Source organism: Spea bombifrons, chromosome 12, assembly GCF_027358695.1.
Source record: "Spea bombifrons isolate aSpeBom1 chromosome 12, aSpeBom1.2.pri, whole genome shotgun sequence".
Lineage (NCBI taxonomy): Eukaryota > Metazoa > Chordata > Amphibia > Anura > Pelobatidae > Spea > Spea bombifrons.
This window is the reverse complement of record NC_071098.1, coordinates 29,646,414-29,667,999: the sequence shown is the minus strand read 5'-3', so window position 1 is coordinate 29,667,999 and position 21,586 is coordinate 29,646,414. Positions and strand designations below refer to the sequence as shown.

Below are 21,586 nucleotides of genomic sequence, written 5' to 3'. Positions count from 1 at the left end.
GCCTTTGGCAGCAAATGGGTTAATGAGGAAAAATAAAGAAAATAATGCTTTTGACTTTGGGGGCTACCAAGAGCGGCGACTCTCGTGATTCCGAATACGGGAAAGCACCGGCTTTCTATTCCCACTGGGCTTACAATCACTTAACCCTTTCATTATCCACTGGGAGTGACCCCAATGCCCTCTTGCCCAACCACAGGAGAAGACATCTCATTGATAAATCTGGCCGACCGCTCGGACAGAGCCGGGGTGACACTCGGGGGTCTGCAGGTCGTCTCAATAAGGCACCTTTGTGTACGTCAGTTTATTCAAGGCAAACAAACGCTACCAGACGTTTACGTTACCGCTGCGCAAACCCAGCACCATCCACCGAGAGAACACCGACACCGGACGGAGGGGGCGGGGCCTCCCTGCAGACACGAGGATCCTCTGTATTTCATTGGTTAGTTGGAGTGGGGTTTTAAAAAGGTTCCAAAAGGCCCACAATGTCTTCAAATATGGGACAGAAATCTGTATAGATTATGCAATTATATATTGTTTTCTGTTTTAGTTTTTATTTTTTTAAACTTTAAAATAGGCTGTTTTTTAAAAAAAAAAAAAAAAAAAAACCCTATACGGAAAAACTTTTTTTCTTCTCTTAAAATATATATATATAAAAAGTGACTTGTTGGGAACCGAGAAAAATAAGCAAAACATTCGTATTTAAATGGGGCACGAGAATTAAAGGGCAAAAAAAATCCACAGTTTATAAAAATTGAGTTTTTTCAGTTTTTTTTTTTTTTTAAACACAGAAAACCACTGTTGTAAGGCAACGCAAGGGAATAATAACGCGGCAGTCCTGCCCGATTCATGAGTTTTTTTTTTTTTATATATAGTATCGTAGATCAGTCTTGTCTCCCCCTTGCCAGTGAAATGGTTGAGCCCCTAAATAGAAGTCCTGAGGTGGCAGGTGGTGAGGGGGTCAAGTTGATTAATGCAAACGGGGGGGGGGGAGAGCATGCCCGGGGTGAAAGAACAGGGTTTTGCTCCCCAATAAACCTGAGTAAGTACCAGTCTTAGACCAGTATGAGCAGGAAAAAAATATAATAAAAAAAAAAATAGAATAAAACTGGATTACTTTGGATGTTTTTTTTTTTTGTTTGTTTTTTTGCCAAACCATAAAGCACAAAAAAAAGCGCGCGGCACGTAAAACTTCTCCGCTCCTAAATCGAGGAGAGAAGATGAAATATTTACATATGTACTAAGATGGGGTTAAAAACAGCCAACCAATCGAGATCGTTTAAAGCAGTCGTCCTCTGTTAACAATAAAAAGCCTTTCTACAGCAAATCCAATCGTTTTCACAACTTTGATGCAAAAACTTAAAGGATTTCGACAAAAAAAATAAAAAAAACATGATTTTTCCCAGCCTTGTGATAGGAGAACCGCGGCGGGGGGCCGCTTTGGGGCGGGGTTTAAGAGGTTTGGTTCGTCTCGCGGCGCCGGAGACGTGAAATTGTTCTGTGAACGCGCGTCACGAGCCTCATTGGGAATCGCGGTTCTCTAGCGATAGTTCCTCTGTGGCGCGTTGTAGGTCGGCGCTCACCCTTCTGCAGGGAACGCCGCCCGGCTGAGGAGGGAGACTCGGCTCTTCCTGGTTACCTCGCACCTTTTTGTCAGAATCCTCTCCCGCGCCCTCGGCCTCCAGGCGCTGGTCTTCACTCCATCGGCGCTTGAAGCGCAACTTGAGCGGGATGCACCTTCCCGTCTCTGGTCCGGCGCTAAGAGGCTCCTCATCCCTGTTGGGCAGCGGGGAAGGTAGGGGCTTCTGTTCCGGAGCGGTAGGGGTTTTAAACACCTCCTCGTCTTCTTCCTCCTCGCTGATGTCCGTCACCTCCACCATCAGCTCCTCCTCGTCTTCCTCCTCCGCGTCGGATATGGGCTCCACCTTGATTTGAGGGACAATGGAAGACGAGGAGGCGGCGGATGACCCAATGTCCATGGGTCGCTCCCGCTGCTTTCTGCCGAGCGGAGGGGGCTGGAGTTTAAATTTGAAGGGTGGTTCTTCGGGGGGCAGATGCAGGGGCTTGTCGGGACGATGCGGCTGAGGCACCACGATACTCGGGTAGTGTAAGAACGCCCTCGGGCTGAGGTGGTAGTTATACACGCTCTGCGTGTGCGCCTGGAGGTAGCGCTTCATGTCTTCGGGGTTGAAGGAGAAGTGGCTGCCCCCGGGGTACATGGGGCTCAGGGTGGGTGAGGGTGTGTAGTTCATATGGTTGGGTGTCATGGGTAGAGCTGGAGAAAGCTGTGGAGGGAGCAGGCCAGTTGGTGCACCCATTGGAGATACTGGGAATGGGCTGAGTGGTTCTGGTACTCGTGGTCGAGGATATACCCTGAAGAGGCTCTCGTGGGGGAGCCGGGGGAGGGGTGGCCCTCTGAATGCTGGGATATCCGGCCCAGGGCCCCTGCGGTGATGTTCCTCGTTAAGACTCTCTTCCACCTCTGAGTTGGCGGACGTGCCATCACTGCAGTCGCTGACTGAGCCGCGAGCCAAGCGCCTTGCCACGGAAGAGAAGAGCGTGGGAGAGCGCAGATCCTCGTTGGGAGAGAGGACGTCCGATGGGGTGCAGGGTGGGAAGCGGAAGTGGGTACCTCCTGAAGGAACAGGTGGAGCGCTCTGAGGGACCGGCCCTCCTAAAAATTGAGAAAGGGGAGAAAAACAAACGGGTCACGCACACTCACGAGAAACAAACAAAATAATGAAGGCACGGGCCTCCTCGCGTGGGAAAGTTCCAAGCCGCCCGACGCGTTTTAAAACGATTGGTTTTTGGGGTGAAACGCGTCAGATGGCTCTGGCAGCGAGAATACCATGCAAATCCATAATTTTACGAATAATAATAATAATAATAATAATTAAAAAAAAAGATAAAAAAACCCTAAAATTGATACTGAAATTTACCAGTCTGGAAACCCAGCCAATTACAGACGCCCACTGGAAACAACGCGTTCTACTACACTTGGGAACATTTATTTACGTCTCTTCCCAAGGACTTCTGGAGCGCTAAATAAACAGGAAAATTTGCACCTGATTGACTCGGAATATAAATAGCCAAAGGAAATGTTGCCCCCCCCCTCCTCCCCCAAACAGGGGTATTTTACAAACAGATGCCCCCCTTTCGCCGCCAGCGCTCCGGAGATGAGCTTACCTGCCATGCTCATGTCTATAAACGGGTAGTTGACTAGCACCAGTTTGTTGAAGTTGAACTTGTAAGTGAATCGCTTGCCTTTGGTTTTGTGGAGGATCCGCTTGTTATAATAATACCTTGGTAGGGGAGGGAAAAAAAAAAAAAAAAGATCAGGAATAGAGTGTAAGCTCAGCTGCCCAGCCGAGTTCATTGTTAGGCTTTTATATTATAGGTTATCCGTTATATAGAAATAGTGATGCTTGTTACAGAATGAAAAAAAAAGTGATTTTATCCCCATGGCAACCAATGAAATCTTCCTGCTTACTGGGAAAAGTCCGCCGGTTGCTATAACGATACAACCACTTCTAAAAACTTTGAGGCGCCCCTTTTCATGGTTAATCGCCCCGTGTCGCCCCATGTCTGATGCAGGGTGCCCCTCAGACACTAAAGGGTTAACACTATAGGGGCCGAATCTCATTGCAAACACGTTATTTTATTCCTCGCTCTTTTTGGGAAACACCTGGAAATGCTTTAGCTGTGGCAGTTAAGGTACGGGGGGGGTGGGGGCTTCTTATGGTCTGGCTCTTTAATCTCCCCTAGTGTATTTTTATTTTATTTTTTTACTACCCGGGACCTGTTGATCGTCTCTTGCCAAACAAGCCGTCTTTTGCGCACACCCAGGTGTTCAGGGGAAAACCAGGACCTTATAATTAACGCACATACCCCTCCCGGGGCAGGTACGAGCTTTAAATACACCGCACAGGCGAAACTTAACCCCTTCCAACCCAGGCCAGCGTGAAAATGTCGTTAAGCGCCACTCGTTACCGTGGACACAATGTTTCCTATGCATAAAAGTAACTCTGGTGCAAAAATGGTGGATTTAATCACCAAAGCAAGAAATGGTCCCTGTTGATTGGACCATTCTACTGGTTGCCATGGTGATAAGGTTACTTTTCAAACTTTGCACCAGATCTCCTCTTCTTTGGAGTAATCAAAATGTAAAGAATTCTAAACCGACGCAACCGACTCAAGGAGCTGTCGATAGTATCAGGAATGAAGCGGGACACGGGAAAAGAATTTGCCGACAATGGCTGGAGAGATAAGACACTAATACCATGGGGTGGGAGAGAGACGCAAGCCTTAAAAGGGGATTAACGCGGACGAACCACCCGCCGACCCAAGATATTATTTCCGTAGATGGGGCACCACATTTTATTTGGACCCGATTAATAACGAAGGAACGAGTAAAGACCATGAAACTCATCGTTTGCACGAGCGCTCGCACCTACGTCAGCAAACATGGCCGCCCGTTCCATCGGAAAAACAAGCCTTGCCGAGATCCTGTAACGTGTTGCTAGAAATACACGGCAAACTTAAGGAGGGGATTTACCCCAAACAGTTGTAGCAGCCATCGCTCACCTGAGTGCCCGGCTCAGCTTGTCATAGTTCATCTGCGGTTTGCATTTCCGGACCCCCCACAGCCGCGCCACCTCGTCGGGGTCCTTGATGACGAACTCCCCGTAGTCCCCCTGCCAGGCGATGACATCGTGATACTCCTCTTTCCGCAGCAGCTCCAGAATGAAATGCCAGAGCTGGATCTGTCGGGATCCCGGGCTGGACTCCGGCTTGTAGGCCCAGTCGGGAAAGGCAAACCCTGAAAAGATAAAGGAAGCGTGTAGGTTACACACATGTATGTTCGCGTGTTAGAGGATCGTCGAATGTATGCGTTTAACCAGAAAATATTATATATTTTATAATAATAACGGCATAGATTCATCCAAAAATGGGGCCATGTTCTGATGATAAATGTTTATATTTAAGCGTTGCCAGCTGGTAGTCAAGCGCCCTCCCCACCCCATTCCGTCTCGCCTTTAGCATGTGAATAAAGCAACTCATGGAAACTCTAGGGCTGCCACACCTGCGCATGATGAAGGGTCGGAGCTACCGGGCCAGACGCTACTAAAGACCTCATGTTTGTTAAGTGCAGCCGTCTCCTGAAGTACCGTCTCGGAGGCCGTAAGAATAACAGACGAGGCTTCCCATGTAGAACAGGTCCCAGCCTGTCTCCTAACCACGTTAAGCTACTACAGACATGTGAGTCTGTGGCGTGAAGCCATCTGCCAGCTCACGGCTCCTTCCATCCTCGGCACACACCAAATAGCTCCTACGTGAGGTCACAGCATCCCACACAAAGCCCCTTTTCTTATAAGGGCAGGGAGAGCAGCCCTCTCTCTCGCGCATTCCTTCCAGGAGCAAGGGGTGGATGGGGGGGAGAAGCGTCCCATCCCCTCCTCCGCCGGGGAGACACATCCTTACAGACACGTTCCCCACCGACTCCGCCAACGAGTATAACTCGGAGCAAGGCGCACAGGTTAGGCTTTATGTCGGAAGAGCCACAACAAGGACCGGATTCTCAACGAGCGGTGGAGGCCGGAACGGAAACGGAGCGCGCGCCACGGGGCGAGAAACAGATCGGGGCCTCGTTTCCTAAACGCTCAAAAGCCTAAAATTTGCGACCAATGTATTAAAGTTCTAAAAAACTAATCCCAAAACATTCAAATTAAGTTTACAGACGTGGCACGGGAAAAAAGCGTGAGCTTCCAGGCAGAGAGGACAATGGTCGGTCTACACGGGCCAAGTTCTCCCTGCTATGAAACCCTATAGTCCTCTAGATCGTAAGCTTATGAGCCGAGCCCTCTTCACCTAATGTATCGATTCGTCTTAGTCTGTCCGTTCTAGTATTGTCAGAACCTTTGAATGTAGGGACGGCAAGAAGCGCCGCGGAAACCGGTGGCGCCATGATAAGTCCTCAAATCGGGCCATGTGAATGTTTTGCGGATAATCATCAGCGTGTTGATCATCCCACAAAAATGTTCCACTTCAAGGAGATTTGACTATTTTTATCACAAAGTAACCACAATATGCTGCAAAATCAAAAACGAAAAGTACAAGTCTGGAGATGTTTCAAGATCCAAGGTGGTAAAGGTGACTTCTTCGACCGCGGCAAGTCCGCATCCTCCGTCCTTTATATTGACCCGCAGGAAGACGGTAGAAAAAAGAAAAAAAAAAAGCCACCAACCAGCACTTGGCGATTCCGTTTCTCGGAGAAAAAACAAAACAAAATCCTTCCTGACTCCAGCAAAGAGACCTCCGGCTCGTGCCGATCAATAGCCGTAAAGACTAGGAGATGCAGGACGTTTCGGGGAAACCAGCATCTCAACAAATATTAAGCACCGGATGAAGAGCGTTGGCGAATAACCCCAGATCCACCAGGAGAAAGTTGATAGAAACCCAAAAGTCTTGACTTATCTTTAAGTTCCGTGCGCACAACGGGTTAAAGAACTTCCTTGGGAATAGAATGTTCTTCATTAGAAGACTTCAAAATCTGTTTGTGATCTGGGATCATGTGAGGAGTAACAGGACATGCCGTGTGCGTCTCCGTACAGAAACGCCACACATCTTCACACAAAGGGCTCTTTTCTTCCACGTGGAGACGTTATTGGACCCCAGGGATGGGCAACCTGTACTTATCCAGCGGTTTGATCGCCGCAATTCCGGTAACACTCCGCCAGCCCCAAGGTGACCGAAGGACAAGATCTAAGCGGCCGGTCGAAGCTCGCGTAGTTGGGCAAAGTGGGGAAAAGTTGACTCCAATCTTACAAACTTCTTAAGTATCCTGTTTTCTTTTTTGGCCAATAGGTTTTTTCTACGCGCGATTTCTTTTTTTTTTTTTTTAACGGGCAGAGAGTCGTTGGGATGCGGGGTGAACCGACCGCCGGAAATCCAAAAGTCCACTTGGCCAAAAAACGGAGAGAGGAACCACGCTTTATAAAACCTCAGGTTAACCATCAGCCGGACCCCATGCCGAAAGAAAAACAGGAAGCGTGTAAAACGCACCGTCGGCATGTTTTGGGGGGGGGGGGGATAAGGATAAAGGGAAAGGAGATAAATACAATTTAGATAATAAAAACACCCAAGTCTCTCCTCTGAAGGAACGTGCTAAAGAGACCTGCCTTCATCAGGAAATGCAAGAAGGGACCAGATAGCATCGGCTACGTGTTTTACAAATGAAGAGGCGTCAAGTATTTTGGGGAGGAAAAAATAATATCATGGTTCCGTAATACAGGGGTTTATTCATTTATCATAAAATAAAAGGAATCGGATAAAGTTAGATTTTTACTATATTATATATATATATATATTTTAATTGGTACGAAAGACCCTATTTGGACCACCTGGTCTAATAAATAAATGATTTTAAATTGAATTTTTTTTTAAATAGATCTTCTTTTAATGTTAGGTTTTCCGCCAAGCCCTCTCCCACGCGGCATGTGTTCCTCTCCGCAGACATTTGAGCGCACTCACGGATCACCCTTCGGTATCTCCTTAAAACGTGTCTGGACAGGACTCTTTGTTGTTGCCCCGAGTGGGTGCCGTCTGGAACCTGAAAACCCCCGGGCGAAACGCGGCTGAAGACATGCTGTCGGAGGTGAGATTTTGAAATGACCTCTAACAGCGCCGCGTTCATCACGTCTGTGGTTCATATAAAATTGGCTTTGTCCGCAGGATGATCGAAAACTACCCCCCCCACGTCAACTACCCCGGCTTCCAGAGATGCTTCCTATCTGTAACTATTACTGGAGGGGGGGGGCAGTTCCTGCGGTAATGCCATTTCCCCAAACCCCAAACAAATCAGGAGCCATCAATAATTTAGCGTCCCTGTAATGGACGCCAGGGACCAAGACAGGAGAGGAGCCAAGGACGCGAGGAAAGGCATTAAGTGGGTGAGGTCATCCGCTGGCGAGGGGGAGGCTCCCTGTCGCTCCTCACGCCGTGGATGCTGCTGCGTTTATCGGCTCGTGCCTCGTCGGAACGGAATATTTTAGTACAAATAAATTTTAAAAATATATATTTATATGAACAGAAGTTTTGAAGACCTCTGCTTGGAACATAAAAACGAGCAATAAAATGTATCGCTGCATCAGGGCACGAGAAGTATACAAAAGTTGCCCAAAACCCAAGTATTGAGCCCATCGAGTAGCCCAATTGACAGCGGATCTGCCCATTACGCTACCGCGGAGGCATTTCTGGCGGGACGGCGGCGCGGAGGACGCATGGAGGCTTAAAAACGGGTCATTAAAACAAATAGAGAAAACTTTCCTCCGACTCCTCTCGCCGACCACCACCAGGGAGGCTCCCCGGTGCCGTCTCCAGTAACGAAAGGGTTGGAAATAGATGGAAATGGGAGGCGGCGGCCGTCGGAACGGAGAGGGAAGAGGAACGAGTGCCGGTCTCCAAGCAACGGGAAATACAGAGAAAAGAGAGTGAAAGCCAAGCTAAAAATAAACTACTTCAAGAATAAGAAGCAGGAAAAATACACCCAGATCTATAACGGCACTAAGTATACCGCACACATTAACCCCTCGCGGCCAATGATGACTAGCAAGGGGGTACAGCCTGCTGCCCAAAGACCCGGGTCGGGTTTAAACCAAGCGTGGGCGCTTCCAGGAGAGGTGCAGAATGGAGTTTAAGAAGCGCGTTGGAACAGATCTAGGAGATCCAAAAAGTTGGGCGCCAAGAAAGAACCAACTGAAAGCTCCGCTCACTAGAACTTAAAAGGTTTGAGGACATCTTTATGACCCTGTCGTCGTTTCTTGGTATGGTCCAGGTGAGCTTCTGACCATCGCTGATCTAGTGTCAGTTCCATCGAGAACCAAATCTTTTTTTTGGACGACGGCGTAACGGGTTCTGTTGGGTCTCCTCGCTCCTCGACAATATGGAGCTGGTGTCTTCATGAAACCCAAATAACCCATAAAACGGGTCTTCAAGGGAAGAACGCGCCGCTTAGATAACATCATTCCAAGAACCATAACTTTAGCGCCTCTGGACAGGAGAAACTTCTCCCCAAAACCTTGAGAACAAAAAAACCAAACGCTAAAACACATAAAAAAGTAACACGCGCCCCGCATGTCGGCTCCAGCACTCCAGGGCTTGGTAGAGACCAACAACCCCCCACACAAGCCCTTCCAACACAAACAGTCCCGATGCCTGCTTTTTTTTTTAAAACCGAAGTAAAGAGACCCATTGTGCCCGTGCAGGTTTATAAGAAGAGCCTGACGTCATGGCAGCGGTAATGTCTGATGGGAAGTCGTTGCTTGCGCGCCCAGCCGCGATGCCGTCACCCTGAGAAGAACGCAATATAACAATCGGTCTGACTGCTTTCTAAGTTTATCCGGACCTTGTCCTTAAGACGCGGGGTCGAGGGGTTCAACAATAGCTTTTAAAAAGGCGGTATTACGGAGAAACCGACGGCCGCGGACTACAACTCCCATGAGCTTCCACTTCTTACATAGCGGACAGCTGCGGGATTAGTTACGACTTAACATGCCGCGGTCCGTCCGTCCGTCCGTCCCCCCAAATAACTTGCATTACTGCAGGCTCTTCCGTAACCAGGCGATGATCAACCAGGGGTCACCGCGCAGACTTATTCATACCCCCCTAGGACACGTCACTCCCCAGGGGCCCTCTACCACAAAGGGTTAAGGTGCCGCCGGCTCGCACCCTCTGTCACTTGGCACCGAGCCCGGACGAAAGCTCTCAGCGTTTGACCTTTTCTTCTTTCCTCTTTAGGTTTCTTGTACGCTCCGGGCAGGACAGGTGCCAGGAGCCCGCGGACCCCCTTACCCGTTACCCCGGAGCAGTTATATGGCGCAATCCCAGAGCTCATGAAACTATACTATGTTTACATGCGGTGACATAATTGAAGACACGTGTGATGTCACCGGTTCTTGGGTGCGATCTTCTGCTCTGGTGTTAATAGGAGGCAAACCCCAAGAAGCTGTGAACACGAGTGCGGCTCGAGACAGCGCGGCCCCCGCAGGGGGGGATACGGTGTTGGCAGGGGGGGGGTGAAAGCTACAATGGAGCCATTGATACGAGAGCTCGAGCCACTCTGCTGGGGGCGCTTAACCCCTTAACAAGCACAGGGGAAAAGCGAGCGCTCGACGAGCCCATCGGTCATCCAACCGCAGCCAGTCGTCTGAGTAAAGACCGACTAAAGAGTCAAGGGGTTGACCGAAGCTTGGCGTTCACATGGTTAACGGTGCTGATGCCTGCCACTTCCCCAGCACACACAAGGTTAACCCATACGGGTGGGCCACGTGTTTCATATCTGCTGTGTCTGTGCGTGGCAGCCGTCCAGACGCAAGCCCCCACATCTCCCGGTGAATCACTGCGCTCCTCCACTCACGCTTCCACACACACGCAGCTCTCCCCCCCACCAACATCCCACCATCCCAAAGACACAGCCCCCCCCACCAACAACATCCCAAACACACACAGCTCTCCCCACCACGATCACCAACATCCCACCATCCCAAAGACACAGCCCCCCCCACCAACAACATCCCAAACACACACAGCTCTCCCCACCACGATCACCAACATCCCACCATCCCAAACACACAGCTCTCCCCACCACCATCACCAACATCCCACCATCCCAAACACACAGCTCTCCCCCCCGCCACCAACATCCCACCATCCCAAACACACACAGCCCCCCCACCAACATCCCACCATCCCAAACACACACAGCTCTCCCCCCCCACCATCCCAAACACACACCACCCCCTCCACGGTCTGACTCGGGCACACAGTCCGGCCTGTTCTCCCTAATTAAAGAGGAAAAGTTACCAGCGTGTGACATCACAGTCTGAACGCAGCCGACTTCAATGGGGCTCTCTGTGCTCCGGCCGGAGCCGGGGCCCAGCACCCACGGGCGAGGGGTGGGCGCTCGCTAACACAATGGGGTAATTACTAACTTTGCTGAAATGGAAAGAGAAGGGGGGGACCATCTCCAAACTGACCGCACCTCACCCCCCCGACACAGCAGATCAAACGCAACCAGCCATTGTAGGACCGCTGGCAGCGCCACGAAGCTTCACCCCGATCACAAGCTCTGGGGTACTTCGCCCCGCTTTCACTCACTCGAGTCGAGTTTGTGAAGGACCACCAGCTCGCCCACATAGGGTCTTGGAGACTCCCGGGCCATACAAGCTGCGAGTGGCCGGCGTGGCAGTCCGTGTAGCCCCCTCCGTCACACCCGCGCACACGGGAAAGACCCTTAGCTGCCCAGGCTCGGGAGTTCAAGGTGCTGTTCCACTTAGTCGGCTGAATTTTCCATTCTTACAACTGAATGTAACGTTAGAAACATCGTTAGAAACAAACAATGTAACCATTCAGATACTTTTCATTTTGGCCAGCAACACTCGTCATGTGATGCAAAAGTAGGCACTGATAGGCTGTTGCCATAGACAGTGAAAAGGCTCTTTAAACTTTGCGTTTTGTTTTTAAGCAATTAAACCTACGGGGGGGAAGAAAGCGCCAGATCCACAAACACGAGCAATAAATGTTCTATCGACGCAGCAAGAAGTGTTGGCGCGGGGCACTTAAAGGGTTAAAATCAAACCGTATTGCTGACACTACAAGGTCAGATGGTGACCCAGAGACAGGAGCCCAACGCCACGGGGAGAGATCGCAGACACACGCTAACCACGCCGCGCCACCGATACCTGGCACTGCCCCGCCATCACCCGCCGCAAGGGCAGGAGGATAGAGTTACCGATCAATACCCCGCGGTGGGCTGGAAACGCTAAACCGTGCGCCATGACCTCACCGCCACGGCTGGCAATGCCGCGGGGGGGGGGTAGAAATAAAGAGGCGCATCGGTAACCCTTCAGCTCCCCGCACTAGATACGATCCCCTAAAAAAGATCGGCCCCACTTGGCCCCCGTCTAGTCACCGTTCCTCCTGCTGTAAAGATTCAAACCTTAATCAGTCGTTGGTCTCGTCTTAGATTCAGGAGCCGTATGTCTATCCCATGCATGTTTAATACCCTCACTGTATTACCCTCTACCACCTCTGCTGGGAGGCCGTTCCACTTATCTACCACCCTCTCTGGGGCTAGAAGCGATTGCTTAGAGACGAGAGGTAAAATATTTTTAAGTAAGAAATATTAACGCACGGCAATCTTCATATTTAACTTTTTATGCGAGAAGAATCATGGGGGTTACTGTTAAACCCACGGGGAGGGGGGGTTGCAGCACTCCAAGGGTTAAGGCACATTTCCCGCGCGCCTCGTAAGGCTGTCCCCGATGTCCGGGGCTCTTGCCGAGGGATTACGGGAGGATATTAACTGTTGTAGCTGCTGATCTCCTCGGCGTGTTTGCCATTCCCTGGCTGGAAGCCACCGGCCGCTCAGCTGATGCAGTTCACCTGGCAGGGGGTGAAGGTCCGGACTGTAAGCCTGCCGTCCCGCTCAGCAGATTCTCCGACACGGGCAGCGGCAAAGTACAGCCGACCCCCCCCCCGGGGTCATAGACTACAAATCCCACAATCCTGCTGTGCTAATGGATCATGGGAGTTGTAGTTTACCAACACAAAGGCCACAGCAGGCTCCCCATAACTATTATCAAGGCTACTATTTCATGTTATTGGGGGGGGGGTCATTACAGGCCAAGGTTATCAAAACAAAATATAATTGTTTTTTGTTTTTGTAACAAAACAATCCTTTTAAGAATATTTAGCATTCTGCGTCAGCGACAGACTTGGACTGCTGAGTTGGCGCGGTTTTGTTTAAATCATACGGTTTTAAAACTTTACATTTTTCTTTTTTTCAAAAATGTCTTCTCTGGGGGAGGGGTTAATAGATTGCAAGCGAAACCAGTTGTTTGGCACTCAAACAGTTAAAGGATCAAGATACCAAATCGCACCCCGACGCGCATTCATGCACACGTCTGAACAGGCATGTATCCCGCGCCGCCGCCTCCTGTGTTTGCGTGTGAGAAACACACAACACACTTACGGTCATCGGCCTTCACACCAACGTTTACAGCCACGATTCACCCAATAACTCGCGCTGGAGGCCGGCTGAGAGTGCTGCGGCTGATTAAAGGTTGCTGATTCTGCTTAAGAAGAAAACAAAAAAGGGACATTTAACCCTGCGAGCTGCATAGATCATATTCAGCGATCGGCAAAAAAAAGCATACGTAAAAACATAGAATCTGCCGGCAGATCGGCCCCATTCGGCCCCCGTCTAGTCGCCCGTTTCTCCTGCTGTAAAGACTCAAACCTTAATCAGTCGTTGGTCTCGTCTTAGATTCAGGAGCCGTATGTCTATCCCATGTATGTTTAATACCCTCACTGTATTACCCTCTACCACCTTTGCTGGGAGGCTGTTCCACCCTTTGCAGTAAATGAGGATGTATGAAGTACATTCTCTTCGTTATACCCCCAGCTTACTATCAGTCCCAAAACAAACATGGCTTTGTTAGGGTCACGTTACCCCCAGAGCTACCCTCTGCCCTCCCCGCTTCCTGGCCGGCTGCCCCGAAACCCACCCCAGGGTGTGACATCTCAAACAAAGCTCGGCTTGTCATCCGCGGATAATATTTAGGCGGCAGGAGTTGGGTGCCGAAGGCTTTTCAGCGGGTGTTATACCAGCAACCAGAGGTTAACCGTTTGTTGGCTGTGTCTTGCTGGCATCAAAAGGGTTAGGACTCGCGGGAAATACCCCCCCGGGACACGAGGAAGTCAACAGCCAACCATCTCAACAGTACATCTATTTTGGGTCTGGGGCTCCCAACGGGCTCTTGGTTTTACCCCAGGGGGGGGACAAAAAAAAAAACAAACAGAGCCGGTTTCTGGCGAAACCCAGCAGGTTTGCCCGGTCAGGAAAGGGTTAAAAGGCGTAGTCCAAGGCAGTTGGCAAAACTTGGTTGAAAGGGTGCATGGAACATACATTACGAGGGGTGGGCTGCGAGGAAGCATGCGCGGGCACGTCGGGGACCCAAGCGGAGGCGGGCAAAGCACCCACCAAGCAGCTATTCCGTTCTATTATAGGGTTTTTATGCTGCTTGCGAAGGTGACCTCTCGGATCGGGGTGATGTGAGTGCCGAGAAAGCGGAGCCCTGGCTGTTAAACAAGAGACACCGGGAAGGCGTAAAAAAGCAGCAGGCGAGACGGTAAACACTCAGATCATCGACCTCATTATCTGCCCGGGAACACGGCCCCCGGCACAAACACGGCCCCCCGGCACAAACACGGCCCCCCGGCACAAACACGGCCCCCGGCACAAACATGCGGGGATCACCGATATACCCCAAATTATACCCAAATTACACCCAACACACAAGAAAACGCCATTTACACCACCGCTCGCGGAATAAACGCTCACCGGGTACAACATCTGCATGGACAGTTACATTATGAATAAATATAATTATTAAAATAAACTGTGCCTTCTAAAAGTTGGCAAAAAACCCCAAAATAATAAATGCGCCACCATAAACCGCGGAGGTTTTGTACAACCAATAGGGAAGTGATGCTGGGACTCGGGACCCTCCCTAGAAATTGTTAAGAATTTCCATAAAAAAATATTTTTGTTTGTAAAATAATATAAACATCCCCAAAACAAATAAAAAAGAATAATAAAATAAAACTCTGCACATGTGCCGGCACTCGGGATCGAACCCACCGCCGACCCATCCTCTGCCGGCCGGCGCGTGGGGTCGCTGAAGGGGGCGTGGCCAAGCGGATTGGCAGAACATTTCACCTGGAAACACTCTGCAGAGGGGCGACGGCACAGCACAAGCTGGACGATATTTTTAATATATAACGGGAATAAATATTTAGCGTAAAAAGCGATTATTGTTTTTTTTGCGATTTCCGACACGGCCACGACTTAAAAGAAAAAGGAAGAATGAAAAGAGGAGGAAAAAAAAAAGAAAAGAAAGAAAGCGACTTGATTCCAAAGTTCAGACATTATCTCTCCTCGATAACATTCCTGCTCCCCTCCCCCTCCCACCAGTCCCTTTTTTTAGGGCGATATATATATATTTATAAACTTAGTTCAACTGAAATCGCGGCGTTCGGACTCATCAAAGGGATTTCTGCCGGGGTATTTTTGATGTTGGGTGCAGCTGGGAGGCGGATCAGGGGCGGCTGTAAGAATAACTCTTCCGTCCTGAATTTATTTCGGTTGCTCCCGTCCGCTCGGGGTAAAAAACGAAAAAAAAAAAGCTTAATGGCATAAAACGCAAATTCAGGTAAAATGGGGGGGTGCATACCTCCCAACCGTCCAGCTTTTCGCAGGGCAGTCCAGCAGGATTCGGGATGAGATCCCGACCCCCCCCGGGGTAAAAGTTGGGAGGTCTGCATACGACGCTCCGTTTCTAAGGTCAGCGTTGGCGTTCCTCATAAGGGGTCTTGTGGTTTTGGGACGGGCGCACCCCATTTGTTTGCCCCCCCAACCCTTCATTACTTCCCAGGCATCAGGTTTCCTCCAAGGGAGCGTGAGAAAAGCGTCAGCTCTGCGGACGCAGAAATAAAACTTCTCTACCAGAGGGATGAACGAATAATTTTACCATCCCAAGATGAAATTGGGACCACATAGAAAAATGTAGCAGTCTCACTCCGACCTCAGAGGTCTCTTCTTCAGATGACATCAAACTGCCTACAAAACAAGTGCGGTGAAACGTTACACGACTACCTATTTTTAATGAAAACATCGCTAAGGTGATAATGCCCTCTGAAGCGGATGCGACCTTTATACCGAGCGGCGGAGCGTGAAAGATAGAAAAAATTCATTATAAAAACCGCTTTCAACCGTTCAGCAGATTTTTAGGAGATTTTAAAGCTTTTCGCCTTCCCGACTTATTAACAGAGGCGGGAATTACAAACGCCCTTCTTAACCCTTAATGTTTAATCCGCCGGTTAACGGGGCGCGTGACGGATACCCATAACGTGGTGCTTTGATACGTAATCCGCCGTTTCATTCATTCCTCCATTAATCGCATATTCTGGCGGCTTTGAGAAGTCTTTTCGGTTTCTACGGCAACAGCCTATCAGGGGCCTGCTTCTGAGTCACGTGACAATTAAGCGTCTCCCGGCAAAATAACACGATTGAAAAATGATTCCTAGAAAGTGTTCAACGGCACGAAATAAATAAATAGACGCTGAATTTAGTTGTAAAACTGGAAAAATAGTCCCCACGTGTTGGTGGCTTTTACACGCTTACACGGAACTTCACGTATGTTATGGTATTTTCAAGAAGGGGGGGGCTGTTGATCTATATGTTCCGTGAGGCTGGCTGAGGATCCTAAGAGTTTCACAAGCAGCTCCGGCGTGAGCGTCTCAGACCGCAGCCGCCCAGAAAACGCCCCAAACGTCGCCCGTTAGTAACTTTGTTTCTTTTAAGAACAGCGACTCTGATTGCTGGGATTCGTCAGACGCTTTATGACATCATAACGCGACATCGAAGACACGGCAGCCATCGCCGGATACAAAAGCCCGCAGCATTTAAAAAATAATAATAATAATAAAAGGAAAATATGTTTACGACAGAGGCAGCCCCCGAAGAAATGCCATCTCACCAACAGACTTCTGTGCCCTCCCACTCAGGAGCGCCCCCTCCCAGTCACAGCCCGAGAGACGTGGGGGGTACACAACACGGCTCCCACTCTGGTCTCCTCCACATGTAGCGTGAATCAGTACACACAAACCACGCTGAAACTATCCGTGTCACCTGCGCTGGATTAACCCTTCCCGACCCGGCGGGGCTGTATCTCCCCCGGGCAGATTAAACACTTTAAGACGTAGCACGGATTGCAAGCTCTGCGGGGCAGTCATTGCTATCTCCCGGAATCTTCATGCTTTAAACGGTGCAATCCAAAGCACAACGTTCTACGTATCTCTGGATGTGTAATCAGCATGTATAACATATAACCAGCTATACATATCCTATATATCTGCACACACGCTCATATACACGCACACGCGTGCTCACACACGGGTATACATGCGATGTCGTTTGGAAATCTCCAGCGCTGGAATTCTACAATTAGACAAGAAGCAGAAAACAGAAGCACAAAAACCAACCGGATTAACCCTCCGAGTGCCAAAAAGAAGACCCCCTTTATGGCCAAGCAATGAGCGCTGATCCCTTTGGCCCCCAAATTATTAAACTTGGACTTAACGCAGTACATCGGCGGCGGGTAAACGCCGAGAATAATACAGCAAATGGGTTTGCCTACAGTTCAGTCCGTAACAAGGTAACAGCCGCGCTGCACCGTAACACACGCACACGTCAGGCGTATGACGCAAAACACGCGGCCCCCTCCGCAAACCCCAACTTCCACTTTTAAGAACAAAAATAGGATTCTGTAAACTTTTCTTGGTTGACTCTCTGTCTCCGTGGATCGGCTATTAAGCCACTCGTTGATCTTTGATTGGTCAGCGTGCATATTGGCGGGGGGGGGGGCTTTTTTTGTTGCTGAAGTATTTTAGAAAGTTAATATTTTCTGTTATCACGCTAGACTTTTTTTTTTATGATTAGGGTTTTTTTCACAGCAGCGCTCGCGTTCTTTATAAGCCGTCAATCGTAACAGAGACGCGTCGGAGCGCGTTTTCTTCGTGACCCCCTTCTGACGGCGTTCTGTGAGACCCCCCAAACCGAGCAACGCGTGTCCGGCCGATGACACTATACACAACGGCGCAGCTACCTGCCGATGATCGCGCATCGCCACTCTCGAGGATGTCACTTAAGTAAAAATACACATATTTTTCAATCACAATAGAAAACATTCGCGCGCACAACACACGCGCACAACACACGCGCACACATGGCTTTGTATACACAGGCACTTATCAGGAGCACACCTTACTTGTGTTTATATAAGGGGTGGAGCGGAGATGATGTTTGTTATAAAAAGGAACTTAAAGGGGAATTTACAATTCTGAAAGCCCTTTTCACCTTCTGTACAATCTGCATATCTAAAGCACATAAGCAGACCCCTCGGAGCAAACTGGCCTTTGTCTCCACAGCCTGACAGGCACCAGTGATGTCACCCCCCATCCCATTGTGTCCCAACAGCGCGACAATAACACAACTGTGTGCTGATGCCTGGACTCGGAAGGAAAGCACAGGGCAGGCGGCACTATAGATCAAAAATACAGAAAGAAAAAAAAAAAGTTGTGTTCCAGGAAAGGCAGCAATGCGGTACTGTCGCTTTAAATGCATCACCCCCCCTCCTCACTGCACACACACACTCTCCCTCCCCTCTTCCCTATCCCAAACCACACCACCCTCTCTCTAATCCCTTGAGCCAAAAGCTAAAAGGATGGAATTCAATCTCTGCTTCAAAAACTAACATTACATCACTCCGATTCCAGGACTGCTGTTAAAGACACAGACTGCGGGAACCGGCGGGCGCACACATTTTCTGCCTTTAAACAGTGGAAAGTTTACCAGGAATTTCCATCTGTCTGGGCCTGCAACTTAACACACGGCTTTGACTCCTAAAGCGCCGGAGCGGCTGGCAACAAGTTACTAAAAAAAATATTTAAAAAAAAAAATATATATATATAAAATATTTTTTAAAAAAAAATGTATAAAAATATATATAAAAAAAAAAAAAAAATTAAAAACAAATTTTAAAAAAAAATAATAAATGTTGTGTATCTATTCAATTTCACCGTAGGGGGAACTGGAAATCATGTGTTTGCCACACGATGTTTAGTATAGAAAAATAAATTATACATATATTTTTTTTTTCTTCTTTAAAAATTATAAAAGAAAAATTCACAATATCAATTCTCGCTTCTCAGAATATATATATATTTATATATATATATTATTTTTTTACATCAAGGAAAGAAGTTGAAGATTTAAATAGCCGATACTAACGTTTGTCCCCCTGTTTGTTTTTTTTTGTGTTTTTTTTTTTTTTGGACTGGCTGCTTTTGTAAAGTCTGGGTGTTTTTTTTGTTCCAGTAATATCCTGGCAAGGGGCTGGTTTCGCAGACACCCAAACCAGGAGATGTTAGAAGCTTCAAAGCCTCAATTTGGGGCAAGTTTTAACAGAAGCAGAGTTTAGGAAGAGAGAAAAGGGGGGGTGCAGATGAGGTGGGGGAGGCTTCAAATTCCAAAAGACAGACAATCAGGCTACCCAAAGAAAGGGGGGGTTAAGGTGGCGCCAAACACAGGGAGCGAGTGGATACAACATACCATCACAAAGAAACGCAGAGGGACCAACAAAACTACATGACAGTTTGCGAACAACCACGCCAAGACCTATGTACAAAAAATCTAAGTAAAAGTCACCGCTTTAAAAACAGACAATTACACTCCAATCGCTTACAAAGAGAAAGATTCAAAACAACACATTATATAGAAAATATTATTTAAAGCTATAAAAATAATAACAAATAATAATAATAAAAAGGGAGGTTGTGCAAGGCCAACAAACATAAAGACGGGTAAACGGTGATGAGTCCTGGCCAACAGAGCTTACAATCTGGAGGAGGAAAAATAATTAGCGTACTTTAGTTTGACAGGAGGAAAGGGTGTCGGGGACTTTTGTAACCGACGGGATCGCTTAGACATCTCTTGCGTGATTTAGTCTGAAATTACCGATAAGGCAGCGTTTTAAACCGCATGTTTATTAGACAAACGCACTTTTAGAAGTCGATGACGCTAAAACGTGGCAATGACATCACTCCTAAAATTCCAGGTGTCATCGATGTCCAGGCGCACCGTCCTCGTGGGTTTTATGAGATCCACTAAAGACGTTCCACGACAAGGAAAAATAACAAACAATCTGTTCAAAGGACTCCAACATCAGGACGAGGAAGTGGGCAAAGGGGTCAATCCCCGCAGCCCAGCAGGGAAAGCAGCCACAGCTGGGGCAACTTGTCTCTGCAGCTGCTTCTGGACCATAAATCTTAAAGGAAGAAACGCCACAAGGTACAGCTAACGTGTACTGTCCGGCCGGCCGGCGATCGCATTGTGCAGCCGAGCCCCCGGCAGTGAAGAGGTTAATAAGAGAGACTTTACGCCTTTAAGGCCGCGGGTGTAGGATGCCAGCGCGATCAGCCCCGACCGGCCGGACCACCTTAACAGCACGCTGCGTGTCGGAAACAAAAAGTTCCATTCGGAACGCGGAGCTCGGATACATTGTATCCGTCCGGCGGGGGGAGCCTGGAAACCGACCGCGAGCCGGTGTCACTGCCCCCCGCAGCCGGCAACACCAGTGGGGTTCAGAGGGGGCACGGGGTACCCCCAGATTCACAAAATAAAGCAGCTGGAAGAGACACGATCACGAGTGGGGAGGGAAAAGCAGACAGCGCTCGGTTCATAGAACACTACAGGGCAGTGACCCACAACTGCCGGGGGATGCAACAAAACACACACACCGTGCCACCCAGAACCCGATCCACAGACACGCGAGCCCTAGCCGGGACAAAAACACGCACACAGCCCCCCACCCGGACACACAGCCCTCCGAGACGGGACAAAGCTGGAGAGCAACAAGTGTGATCCCTGCCACGCGTGGATCCGCTGCCACGCGCGCTCTAAGGCACTGAGTGTCTCCACGATCTCCACTTACCCGGGCTGGGGCAGTTCTGACAGTTTGGGGCAGCTGCGGGTCCCGGCGTGCGCTGCATTGTGTGCTTTGTCACAGCGATGTGTCACTTTGTGTGCCGCAGCGTGTCCCGGGCATGTGAGAGACCGCCGCGGGACTCGGAGAGTTAGTGTGTGTGTGGGGAGTAGTATAAGTGTGTGTGGCACTTGTTATGTGACACTAGTTGTGTGTCTGCACTGTGTGTGTGGCAGGATTTGTGAGCCACTAGTTGTGCTGCAAAAGTTGGAGTCGCGCTGGCTGCGCGTGGCAGGAGTTGTTCACGCGAGTTGCGCGCCCTCCGTTACCTGGCTCTGCCGGGGTTTTCATGGCTGTGTCCCGCTATCCCCCGCTCTCCGTGCTCTCGTGTCGGTGCCTGGCTCCAGTCTGTGACTCTCCTCCCGCTCGGGCCCCGGGCTCTCCTCCTCCTCCTCCTCCCCTCCCTCTCCACTTCCTCCTCCCCTCCCTCTCCACTCACATTACACCCGCGGGACGCCCACGCCGCGAGGAGCCGCCCCCTCACGACGTCACCCAGCACACAGCGTCGCTATGGAGACACTCCCCCCCTCGCCGACGCATGGCAGAGACGTCACGGAGACAGGAGGGGCAAGAGGCGCTTAGTGGTGTTTGCTGAGGAGCGGGGCAGTTTTTGGGGTATTTCCCGGACACGGATTTGAGGGGTGTATTGCTTATATTGGGGTACTTAGTGGGGTAACTCCGGTAACACACAGGGGTAGTAAATGAGGCCGTTCCTGGACACAGAGTGGAGGGGCTTTACTGGTTATGCTGGGGTAGTTACTATAGTATTCCTAGACCGAGAGGTGGGCAGTTACCGGGCGTAGTTATTATTGTTGGACAGTCCATCTGAAGAAGAGACATCTGAGGTCCTGATGTGGTCTACCTTCTACTTACTTACTCCATCTTCTGCTGCACCAATCACTGAGAGATGCAGTGGGCTTTTGGAG

At 49.4% G+C, this 21,586-nt stretch overlaps 1 protein-coding gene across 1 annotated transcript; it reads right to left on the bottom strand.

Moving 5' to 3' along the window:
* Nucleotides 1-1,517: 1,517 nt before the first annotated feature.
* Nucleotides 1,518-21,024, bottom strand: ERF (ETS2 repressor factor). The gene is made up of 4 exons (XM_053451524.1): nt 20,930-21,024; nt 4,582-4,816; nt 3,184-3,299; nt 1,518-2,671 (listed from the first exon to the last, which is right to left on the bottom strand). The coding sequence occupies exons 1-4, from the start codon at nt 20,949-20,951 to the stop codon at nt 1,518-1,520; spliced, it is 1,527 nt and encodes a 508-aa protein (XP_053307499.1). The 5' UTR covers nt 20,952-21,024.
* Between the last annotated feature and the right edge of the window lie 562 nt (nt 21,025-21,586).